The sequence below is a fragment of the Syngnathus typhle genome, linkage group LG3 (assembly GCF_033458585.1).
Source record: "Syngnathus typhle isolate RoL2023-S1 ecotype Sweden linkage group LG3, RoL_Styp_1.0, whole genome shotgun sequence".
Classification (NCBI taxonomy): domain Eukaryota; kingdom Metazoa; phylum Chordata; class Actinopteri; order Syngnathiformes; family Syngnathidae; genus Syngnathus; species Syngnathus typhle.
This window is the reverse complement of record NC_083740.1, coordinates 6,700,730-6,711,440: the sequence shown is the minus strand read 5'-3', so window position 1 is coordinate 6,711,440 and position 10,711 is coordinate 6,700,730. Positions and strand designations below refer to the sequence as shown.

The following is a 10,711-nucleotide window of genomic DNA, read 5'->3' as shown; positions in this document are numbered from 1 at the left end:
GTGACCCCTGGGTGACCTTTGAAACCTGAACTTTCAACTCTAGTTAAAAATCGAAAATGTGCACATGACCCCGTGAACTTTGAACCGACCTTTGACCCCTGGGTGAACTTTGAACCGTAAACTTTGACCTTTGACCCCTAGCTAATTACGTTTTTTTTTTTTTTTAAACCGGCATAGCAGAACGATCCATGGTCTTCAGATGCCGCGCTGTCGCCATCTCCTGGTCAGTTAGTGAAATGCTTTTGCTGATGTTTTTTTTTCTCTCAATTAAAACAAATCAACTAGCCAGTTGGTTTTCTTTATTTAATATCTATTATCAGACAAAACCAAATTGTGAATCAGTCACCTAGGCTATAGCAGAACAAACAATCCATGGTCTTCAGATGCCACGCTGTCGCCATCTCCTGGTCAGCTAGTGAAATGCTTTTGCTGTTTTTTTTTCCTCTCAATTAAAACAAATCAATCAGCCAGTTGGTTTTCTTTATTTAATCTCTGATATCAGACAAAAGCAAATTGTGAATCAGTCACCTAGGCCAGTGCTTCTCAAAGAGTGAGGCGCGCCCCATTCCTGGGGGGGCGCGTGTGACCCTGGGGAACAGGCTTTTTTTTTGGCTGTACTAGAATAAAGTGTAATTGCGCGTTTACTACAGCAGGGGGCAGTGGCGCTCTCATTGTTACTTCTGTCACGTTTGCGACAGTGCAACATTTTACGACTTACAAGACAAGTTAGGATAGTCACGGTGGGGAGGGGGGGCGCGAATAGTTTTCTTCTTGCTAGGGGGGGGGCGTAACAGAAAATAATTGAGAAGCACTGTTTTAATCCAACAATAAAAACTACTGGATCTACTACTGCGTGCATGTCATTGGCAATTTCACACCTATGGGCAATCTAGAGTCCGATTTTAAATAACTGGCAATCAGTCCGGGGTGTTCAGCCCGCATCTCCTACACTCACTTACCTGCATGAGTATCTGCACTGAATGAACTATTGTGGCGGACATTGGAGGAGGTCCCTCAGCCAGCAGGCACGCGGTTGGGGTCGTGTCTGCACTTATGTCTTTGTGATGCAATCTGTACTTCGTTTTTCATGTTGTACAGAATCTTGTTGGCAGTCTTGGAATAAAGTTGTGTTTGGAAAGAGCTGTGTGTGTTCAATACTGCCACACTGTATCCGAAATTCTGCCAATTGTTTATCTGAGATGGCCTATAAATTGGTTAGAAATAACCATGTGTTTTCCCTCACAATTCGTCGTGAACAATTTTCATGGACAGCAGTTCTTGTGGCCTATATTTGCATATCCATTTAGATTATAAGAGATTTTAAGAACTAAAGGCGATAAAGTATACTCTTTCATATTACCTATCATCTATGTCAACAAAATAATCTAATGTAAAATCCCAAATATCTTTTATGTCAAATGGAAACAAAAAGAGTGCAACCTAATGAATTGATTTCCAGAGATAGATGGCTGACGCTTGCACAAATATTGTGCACTCTCATGGATAAAAGCAGCCTGCTGTGACCTCTATACAGCTTTGGCCTGGGGCACAAACAAAAATGCCAAAGTGTCTTCCAGTGTATATTGTTGTTTTGAGATGTGAGGTTGCATCTTCACATATAACTGATCATCCATGTCCAACCCACACAATTTGTGTTTGTGTTGCATTTGCTTTGTCAATTATTAGTAGACAGTTGAAACTAGTTTGCAAAGCAGTTTGATCACTTTAGGACAAGAGAGCTCAAAGTCAGAAGCACAAATATATAAAAGTCTCCTCTACACCGACAACAAACGGTCTATTTTGAAATACAAATAATGAGTACCAAAACAAAGCATAAATTCTGACAAAAATAAAAAAAATGCACTTACCAGTATGATTTTAAATCACTGACTACAACAAATTTCAAACCAATAATGAAGTAGCCTTTCCCTTTACCAGTGTATAGTATGCATCACTAGATTGTGCAAGTGTACCTAATGTTGTGACTTTTGCAGCATCTACAAAAAAGGTAAATAGTTACATCCAAACAAAGACGTGAAAACATTTTACGAGGATTTAAATCGATATAAAGTGGCCCAAAGTGCACCTGCGAGACTGAAATGTGGGCAAACTAAACATTCAAATCTCGCGAGATTGCAACAGTGCAGTTCTCGCGAGATTGCAACAGTGCAACAGATTTGAAAACTGGCGGTAGTGTTGCATTCACGAACAAGTCGGAAAGGTAATTGAACTTCCTAAGACTGACGATATATATGTTGAAACTATAACGTCGATTACTTCATTAAGTTCGTGAGTATTTTGTAGCGTCTTTGGTTGAACTTATTTGGACTTAGACGGGCCACGATGTTTTTCTTTGTTTTGTTTTTGTGAGTTTAGCGGCTTGCTACAGTGGCTAACAATCAACTGCGAACAAAACTACTGACAGCAAAGGTCGACTAGGGGTAAACAAAGAGAATCCTCTACAGTCTACACACACTTATCTGGAATTGATCGGTTGGTGTTGTCGTCTGTAAAGGGAATACTATGGCCGCGGACAACGAAATAGACATTAAGGATGCCTTTCAGTGCGCCCAAAAGGGACACAGCAACAAGGCGAAGCTGGTGGCGAGCCTGAAGAACCGCTACAACAAAGTGAGCCCTAACCAAATGTTGTTTTTCATTTCAACATGTTGCTGAAAGTTCTTCTATTTGCTAACTCAATGTCCCTCATTCTTCTCTGTCAGCTGGAGGACAAGACCTTGTTCCACGAAGAGTTTATCAGCTACCTGAAACATGCCATGATTGTTTACAAGCGCGAGCCCACAGTGGAAAACGTCATTGAATTTGTAGTCAGATTCATCACAAGTTTCCAGCCTCCTCCTAAAACTGATGAAGAGCAAAAGGAGGAAGATGAGGAGGACGATCATCCATTTTTTAGTTTCCTTTTCAACTTCTTGCTGGAGGTACATATACGCACACACGTCTTGGTTTCCACTTAAAACACTGCTTTAAGTTGCCTATATATATATATATATATACTGTATAGATTGTCATACAATTTGCACCACCTTTTAGTGAACAATTGCTCCAGCTCTCTTTAACTTTAAATGGGTGCAATTGTGTAGTTTTAAAATGTGTTTAAAGACATTAAAAACAAAACAAGTTCATGGATGATGTAAAAATATGCTTAGAATGGATTTAAAGAGAGTACTTTCTATATTGAGGATCTGACCCATTGCGGGGGTGGTCTGGAACGTAACCCCTGTAATGGATAAAGGATTTCTGTGTCTGATTTTTTATTTGTTGAGAACAGCACCCTCCCTCGTGTACTCTTATCAGCGAACATCTAAAGGTCAACTGCCCTAAAAGTGCTAAAATTACTGTGAGAAATATCAGCTCTAGCGTACCGTAATGAGGACAAGCCTTAAAGAAAATGGTGGATAAATCTGACTCATGCTGATTAGTTTGTCTGTGTACTCATAATCCTTTACCATCCTGCCCGTCTTTTGCCTGAACTGATGCCATCTTCTTGTGTACCTCCTCTCAGTCTCATAAGGCCAACAGCCATGCGGTGCGCTTCCGCGTGTGCCAACTCATCAACAAGCTGCTCGGCAGCATGGCGGAGAGCGCTCAGATCGACGACGATCTCTTCGATCGCATCCATCAAGCCATGCTGGTCCGTGTCACTGACAAGTTTCCCAATGTGCGCATCCAAGCCGCCTTGGCCATGACCCGACTGCAGCAGCCAACTGATCCTGATTGTCCCACCCTCAATGGTGTGTATTCCCAGAGGAGTTTATCCATTAATTTTTTTTTTTAATAGAATTTGAGAAAACACAACAAACCGAACAGAGGGTCATGTGTAAGGGACATCAATTTGAAGGATGGAATAGTGTAGAATTCATAAGCAGCCTTGTAATATGTAATTTACACAATACACAGTAAAAGTCATGGCAAGGTCGGTTTAGCCTGCCAACTAACGAAAAAAAAAAAAAGAACAACGCTAAGTAAAGCATTTTGCCTGCTACTGTTTATCATAATTCTCCTTTTTCTCCCTCGTTTCAGCTTACATGCAGATTCTGGAAAACGACAGTAATGCAGAGGTGCGACGGGCTGTCCTCTCCTGCATTGCTGTGTGTCCTCGCACCCTCTCAAGAGTACTCAAACGCACCCGTGATGTGAAAGAAAATGTCCGCAAACAAGCCTACCAGGTAGCCATCTATGCCCTTGCGCACGCTTGTGTTTGTGTTTTGCTACATTTGAATATATACTTTCTTTTTTAAGGTTCTGGCTGACAAGGTTTACGTTCGAGCTCTATCCATTGCACAAAGAGTGAGTTTACTGGAGCAGGGACTCCACGACACATCAGGTAACAATGGTTTTGACCCGTTATAATCATTGCAGTTTCCATTTCAAGCCAAGCTTAAAATAATTATCTCCGACCTCTTGCATGTGTTGTAGAAGTAGTAAAAGAGGTGGTTTGCACCAGTCTACTACCTGCCTGGCTCCGTGGACTGGATGGAAATGTCGTGGCGCTTCTCCACAAGCTTGATGTGGAGAATTGTGACGAAACAGCTTTGGAAATGCTGACTGCCATTTTCAAAGGCATGGACGCTGATGATCTGCTGCAGAACAGAATTCAGTTGAACAACAGGTACACTTCATCAACTTGCATTTTCTGCCTTTTGAATAGCTAAACCATGATCGAATGTTTGCATGTTTGAACAGGAAACTGATCCCAGTGGAGTGCCTGACATGCGAGAATGTTCTTTACTGGCGAGCACTGTGCAAGTTCATCAAGGATAAAGGCGACGACGGTGACGAAATGTTGGAGCAGGTCTTGCCGGATGCTGCCACTTACGCCGAGTACCTCTATGAGTATGAGAGACAATGCATATAAAAAGTTAGGACCCAGTCGATTATGCTCCATGAGTCTTTCTAACTCACGTGACACGGTGCAGGTATCTGAAGGTGGTTCCGGCGCTGTCAGAGGAGCAGAGAGCAGACTTGACCCAGCTGGAGTTGGTTATGACCAAGGATTTTATCTCTCAGCAGCTCATCCATCTCATCGGTTGCCTGGACACCAATGAGGAGGGTGGCAGGTAAGAAAGACGCCTGGTCTTTTGAGCAAAGTTGTTTGAAAGTTGGAGTACCTTGTGGCTAATATCGGTTCATCTGTACAGGAAGCGAGTTCTGGCTGTGCTGCAGGATATGTTGGCCCTGCCGCGGACGCCCTCCTCGCTGATTCCCTTGCTCACCGAGAAGCTCCTCACACTCGTGCTCGATGACCAGCGACGCATTCAGACCGTGAGATATATTTCTGTCATGCATCTTGGCCTCGCTGTTGGCCATTCTGTGAACGTTTAAAGTCAGATATCTTTTAAAGGATACAACATTTAGCACAGCATAATCACACAAGAGTCATTTGCTCATTTTCTTATGGTCATGTATTATTATTTTTTTCCAGAACACCTCTTTATTTCTAACATGTTGACTTTTTTTGTTTAGGATATTACTTGATCGCATCATAGTGTCAATGGGTGATTATTTAACAATTATTTTGAGTTCGTCTGTCAGAATGGTGCCTTTATTTGGGACATTTAAGCAGTTTGAAAGTTAATTTTGTTATGTTTATTCCACATTTATTTGTCTTCATTCATTCATTGTTCAAACATCTGTAACACAACAACGGAAAAAGTTCAACATTTACTGTAGAGAATTTGAGTAAAATTTCATATATCAAAAGAACGAATGGAATTGGTACTCGAGTGAGTACTTGTATTGGTATCGGTCTGAAAAAAGTGTTATTCAACAGCCCTGGTAAGAAGGGACACTTAGGCAGCACCATCAGCCTAACACTGTTTTTTTTAATCACAGAAATGACTATGATAACAGTGTGTCTCACACCAAGAGCGAATGTTAATTTGCTTGTCTACAGGTGGCAGAAATAATCTCGGATGTGCGGGCGCCAATTTCAGAAGCAAGTCAACCGGTGGACGAGAACGTCAGCCGTCGCCAGCAAGTTCAGGTGGGAACATGCCCAAAATCCTCCTCCAAATGTTCTCTTTCCATCCAGCAGATGGCTGTTATTTATTTCAGCGGGCAAAGTATGTCTGACTGATTCAAGTTGGATATAATGTGTATGCAGAGCTGCTCTCTCCCTGCTTGAATAAATAGAAAGTCTTGGTTTTTTTTTCATATTCTTCTATCAGTGAGAGCCTCTCAGGATTTATGCTCATTGCTTGCATCTTAATCTCAATAACCATCCTTTGCTCCCATCTGCTACATGCATCTGGCCCCCCTTTCCACTGCATCCCTTCATCCAGCCATCTTTTGTACCCCTGAAGTCTTTTGTCATATCCTGAGCCCCTCTCCATTCACACGGGTTGATGATTGGCCATGGTATAATGAAATACAGCTGATCCTTAAATGCAAATCATTTCATCTCCTTAATTGTCACATTTAATTCTCGGGCCTTGTATTTCTTCCTCCATCTCTCGTTTAGTTAGCAGAGGTGAAGGTGAGAATCATGGAGGCTAAGCAAGCCCTAGAGGAGAGCATCGCCGCTCAGGACTTCGGCCGCGCCGCCGAGTTGAAGGAGTCCATCACAGAGCTGGAGAACCAGCGCAACAAGGTCCTCGAGGAGATCGCAGCGATCACCCAACCAACTTGCACCGAGATCCGCACTGAGAAGGTATTTATTTCATTTTCAAGTAGGACACCACTGTCAAAAGAAAACCGATATAAGCAGAAGACGAACATTTAACGGATCCATTGTGTTTGTTCCATTGTCTAGAACGACCCTGAGACTCTATTGAGGTGTCTGACAATGTGTGCTGAGCTGCTCAAGCAGATGAAAACCAAGAATCGAATCAGCCCCACCATAAGCGCCTTAATGTCCTCACTGGTATGAACAACCGTCTCGACGGCCTTGACAGTATTATCGTTCATGACTTTTCAACCGTACATGTCATTCGTTGTCACTTGGATGAGTGTATCACGATTAAATTTATACATGGGGAAGCGAGTGGTTTGATAGAGTTCTGGTTGAATTGACTTCTTTACCCTGTCAGATCCTGCCTAGCATCGCAAGTGCTCACCCCAGTGTCCGCAGCATGGCCGTGCTTTGTCTGGGCACATGCGCTCTACACAGCAAGGAGCTTGCCAACACCCACATGGTGCTTCTGCTACAGGTAACGCAAACTCTTATTTTTTCTGAAGTAAGCACAAAGAAAGATTTCAAATGTATTATTTCACAATTTAATAGCGCTATATCATATTAGATAGATTGTGTGTGTGTGTGTTAGAGAGAGGACAGTAAAGGCAGGGTTTCAATGACCAAGGCGTCTTCTGGGTTAGAAAAAATAGCCACTAAAATAACTATACAAATAAAATAACTATATATATTATATAATAATACCGTATTAAATTACTTGCCTATAATTATTATTGGAAAGCTTAAAATAGCATGATTCAGCTACTTTAAGAATTTGTGTCAGCTCTTTTGTTACAGCTACAATGCAGCAATTTTGCAGGCTCCCTGTAAAAGAGGCAACAACCAAATAAAAAAAAAAAAGGAAATACAACTGCACTTTCTCTTTTCAGATCGCCCAACTCGATGAGGTCAAGATTCGCATCAGCGCTCTGCGAGCAGTCATCGACCTGCTTTTGCTGTTCGGCTTCCAGCTGCTCTCTGAAAGTGGCAGCGGTCAGAAGACTCAGCTCCCGGGATCACCGGACCAGGGGGAGGAGGAGCAGGAGGATGAGGAGAAAGTGGCAGCACAGAAGGAGGAGGACACCGCTCAGAGCATTTTGGTGATGCTGTCAGAGCTCCTAGACAGTGAGGTCAGCGTGCACACGTAATACTTTGAGTAATTGTTTGGACAATCCCAACATATGTGTATGGTACTGGTCCTCCATTTGGACAATTTTTTTCCAGCATGTAAAAATTGCTCCAAATGTCACATGCAGATGTCCGAACTGCGCACGGAGACAGCTCAGGGTCTGGCCAAACTGATGTACATGGGCCGCATTTCCAGTTCCAAGATCCTGTCGCGCCTGATTCTGCTGTGGTATAACCCAGTCACTGAGGACGACGTTCGTCTTCGAAGCTGCCTGGGTGTCTTTTTCCAGCTCTATGCCCGCGAGAGCAGGTCGGGAAAAAAAAAATACCGTCACTTTCTGAATTACTTTTACAGTAGAATCTCTGTTTTTGTATGCCCTAGTTTTGTAAGATTAGGTTTTCAGTTTGAAAAAAATGACTCACATGTGAAATCACAATTTCTGTAAAGAGGGGCATATAATGGCAACTTCAAACTTGTTCAGCCTCTCGTGTGGGTAGTTTGTTTAAATGTGTGCCTGAAGTTAGGTGAAAGAGGCGCCACCACACGAGCGACACTAACAAGCATGGCCCCTGTGTTGTTGTTTTTTTTATTATTATTATTATTAGAGCCCACCAGGAAGTCGTGGAGGAGAGTTTTCTTCCAACCATGCGTACGCTGATGAAGGCCCCCGCCACTTCTCCATTAGCTGAGGTGGACGTTAGCAACGTGGTGAAGCTTTTTGTAGAACTGACCCATCCAAGTTCCCTCATGAAGCCGTCTGCCAACACTGAGGTTAGCAATCGCTTGCTCACGTGAACTCAAAGTTCCACGCTGACACGTTTGTAGAGTGGAAAAACAGGCGTGTTCTTGTTTTTCTTTGATGAGCTCATCTGCCCAACGACAACAGAATTGACGAGTGCGGTTGTGTGACTTCAGGAAGTGGGCGTCCATGACTACTTGGCGGTACGCATGTGCGGTGAGATGCTACTAGATCCGACTGCTCCCGAGGTGCGCCTCTACGCCAAGACGCTGAGCTACCTGGAGCTAACCGGGAACGAGATGGTCAGGAAGGACCTGCTGTCACTTTTGCAGCAGCTCATTCAGGTACGCGACATCTTCAGTGTACAAAAGCACAGCTGTCGACTTCTTTCACATTGGATACGATTTAAACGTTCAATTTCCAACCCGTGCTGGTCCGCTCCAGGTGGTGAAGGACCGTGTCTGTCTCCGTGCCTTGGAGAAGATGATTTCTCAACTGAGGGCTTCGAAAGAGCAAGCCGAGCTCGTCAACGCCTCAGCGCTGCAGCCAGTTGATGTCAATGCGGACGGTACAAAATGCAAACACAAACATTTTGTCTCCACTGTGTGCTCACGTCACATTTATGAAAACTCTTCTTATAAGAGGATTATGCTTTTATTGCCAACATGTTGGTAAGCGGATTAAAAAAAAAAAAGCCCTACCCACGTGGCAAAAAAGGGGCTGACCCATTGAACTCTACAGAATAACAATGTTGTTTCTTTAGAAACTGTAGCCGACGAGCCATTGAAGGCTGCCAAGAGAAGCAGAAAAGGTAATGCGGCCTGTAATTTCACGTTGTACAGCTTCCAGCCGCTCAACATTGTGAGGTAACTTGACTCGTGTGTGTGTGTAGGTCAAAGGAAGGCCTCAACTGCCAAAGGAGGCAAAAAGCCCAGCAGAAAGGCAGAGTCCTCAGAGGAAAGGTGAGACTTTTTCTTCTTTTTTTTAATCCTTCAAATAATCATATCATACATTGTGTGTGTTTCATTTTTTGTTGTTTGAAAGCAGCGATGGAGAAAATGTTCCCGACTCAGTTCCTGCAACGCGACCTTCTCGTAGGGCCAAGATTGCAGCTATAGAGAAGACAAAACTGGATCTTAATCCACTCCTCAACCAGGAAGCCAATCTTTCTTAACTGTCCTGCAAAGTTGGCTTCTGTTGAATTATTCCCCAAGTCCTCCCAAAATACAGCAGGCTAGGGCACATTTTAAATATATATATAGTCTTATGAGCTTGCATTTGCTAATTTGTAACTGTTTTTACAATAAAGGTCAGATTTGTGTAGATTGCCTCCTTTATTATTATTTGAGATCTTGTACCTCACTCCAACTTTATGGCAGAATTTGTTTAGGATACATATCAAGATATTGACAGACTTGTGCTTTTTATAGTGATTTTAAAAATATAAAAAAATATATTGAATAGGTGTTGAATTTACGTCATCTATTGAAAAACAAAAGATAAAGGCTGAAAATAAATATAAAATTATGAACATTTTAATTGTTAATTAAAGTGTTGTACACTCGTTATTAAGACCGCTATTGTGCGGCACCGCTTTGCTGGGCGGAGGGATATGTGACAAGGTCACTGGGGAGAAGAGTGGTGTGTTCGCATATCTGTCTGTCAGGCAAATAGTGCCGCACAATTGACGCGAAAAAGAGACAAAACGAGATCTAGACGGACATTACTGGAGAAAAGAACCTTTTGTACACAGAACCTCATTATGGGGGACAAAAATGCATATAATGCCGCTTTTAAATAAAAGGCAGTCAATTTGGCTCTTAAAGAAGGGAATAGAGCTGCTGCGTTCATTGTGGAGGTTTCCTCCGGCCACTAGAGGGCACTGGACTACTGTTGATAACTTGATGTGTCACCCTTTTTGAATCTTTTTTCTTTTTCCGGGTCCTGCCTTTTACGGAGAATTACAAGGAGCTCGTACAGCATTGCCAACTTTACGCCTGTAAGTGGTCCCATATTATTTATTGTGAGTTGTGTGTTGCTAGTGTTTCCTGCACATTAAGTTTATTGTGGTCGGCGCTGAGATTTATACATGTTTGTATGTGTATATATATATATATATGTTTCATCATAACACTTGAAATTTAGGGAA

At 42.6% G+C, this 10,711-nt stretch overlaps 1 protein-coding gene across 4 annotated transcripts; it reads left to right on the top strand.

Annotated features, from left to right (window-relative positions):
* Positions 1-2,169: 2,169 nt before the first annotated feature.
* Positions 2,170-9,885, top strand: ncapg (non-SMC condensin I complex, subunit G). Of its 4 annotated transcripts, none has more exons than XM_061275217.1 (23): positions 2,170-2,221; positions 2,377-2,441; positions 2,516-2,631; positions 2,724-2,942; positions 3,527-3,755; positions 4,045-4,190; positions 4,264-4,348; positions 4,441-4,633; positions 4,708-4,857; positions 4,941-5,081; positions 5,163-5,286; positions 5,918-6,007; positions 6,485-6,673; positions 6,776-6,886; positions 7,053-7,172; positions 7,585-7,824; positions 7,951-8,132; positions 8,429-8,594; positions 8,739-8,906; positions 9,007-9,130; positions 9,326-9,373; positions 9,455-9,524; positions 9,610-9,885. In XM_061275217.1, exons 3-23 carry the CDS (start codon positions 2,524-2,526, stop codon positions 9,734-9,736), a joined length of 3,030 nt encoding a protein of 1,009 aa, XP_061131201.1. In that variant the 5' UTR covers positions 2,170-2,221; positions 2,377-2,441; positions 2,516-2,523; the 3' UTR covers positions 9,737-9,885. The 4 variants fall into 4 exon arrangements, with proteins under 4 accessions (XP_061131201.1, XP_061131200.1, XP_061131203.1 ...); XM_061275218.1 differs by having other exon boundaries at positions 2,206-2,289; XM_061275216.1 differs by having other exon boundaries at positions 2,185-2,441.
* The last annotated feature ends 826 nt before the right edge of the window (positions 9,886-10,711 follow it).

What these genes read in the sequence shown, in the direction of transcription:
- ncapg (XM_061275217.1), top strand. Translation starts at nt 2,524, where the DNA reads ATGGCCGCGGACAACGAAATAGACATTAAGGATGCCTTTCAGTGCGCC. An exon ending in TGAAGAACCGCTACAACAAA is followed by an intron (nt 2,632 to 2,723) that starts GTGAGCCCTAAC and finishes CTTCTCTGTCAG; the next exon opens with CTGGAGGACAAGACCTTGTT. An exon ending in TGATTGTCCCACCCTCAATG is followed by an intron (nt 3,756 to 4,044) that starts GTGTGTATTCCC and finishes CCCTCGTTTCAG; the next exon opens with CTTACATGCAGATTCTGGAA.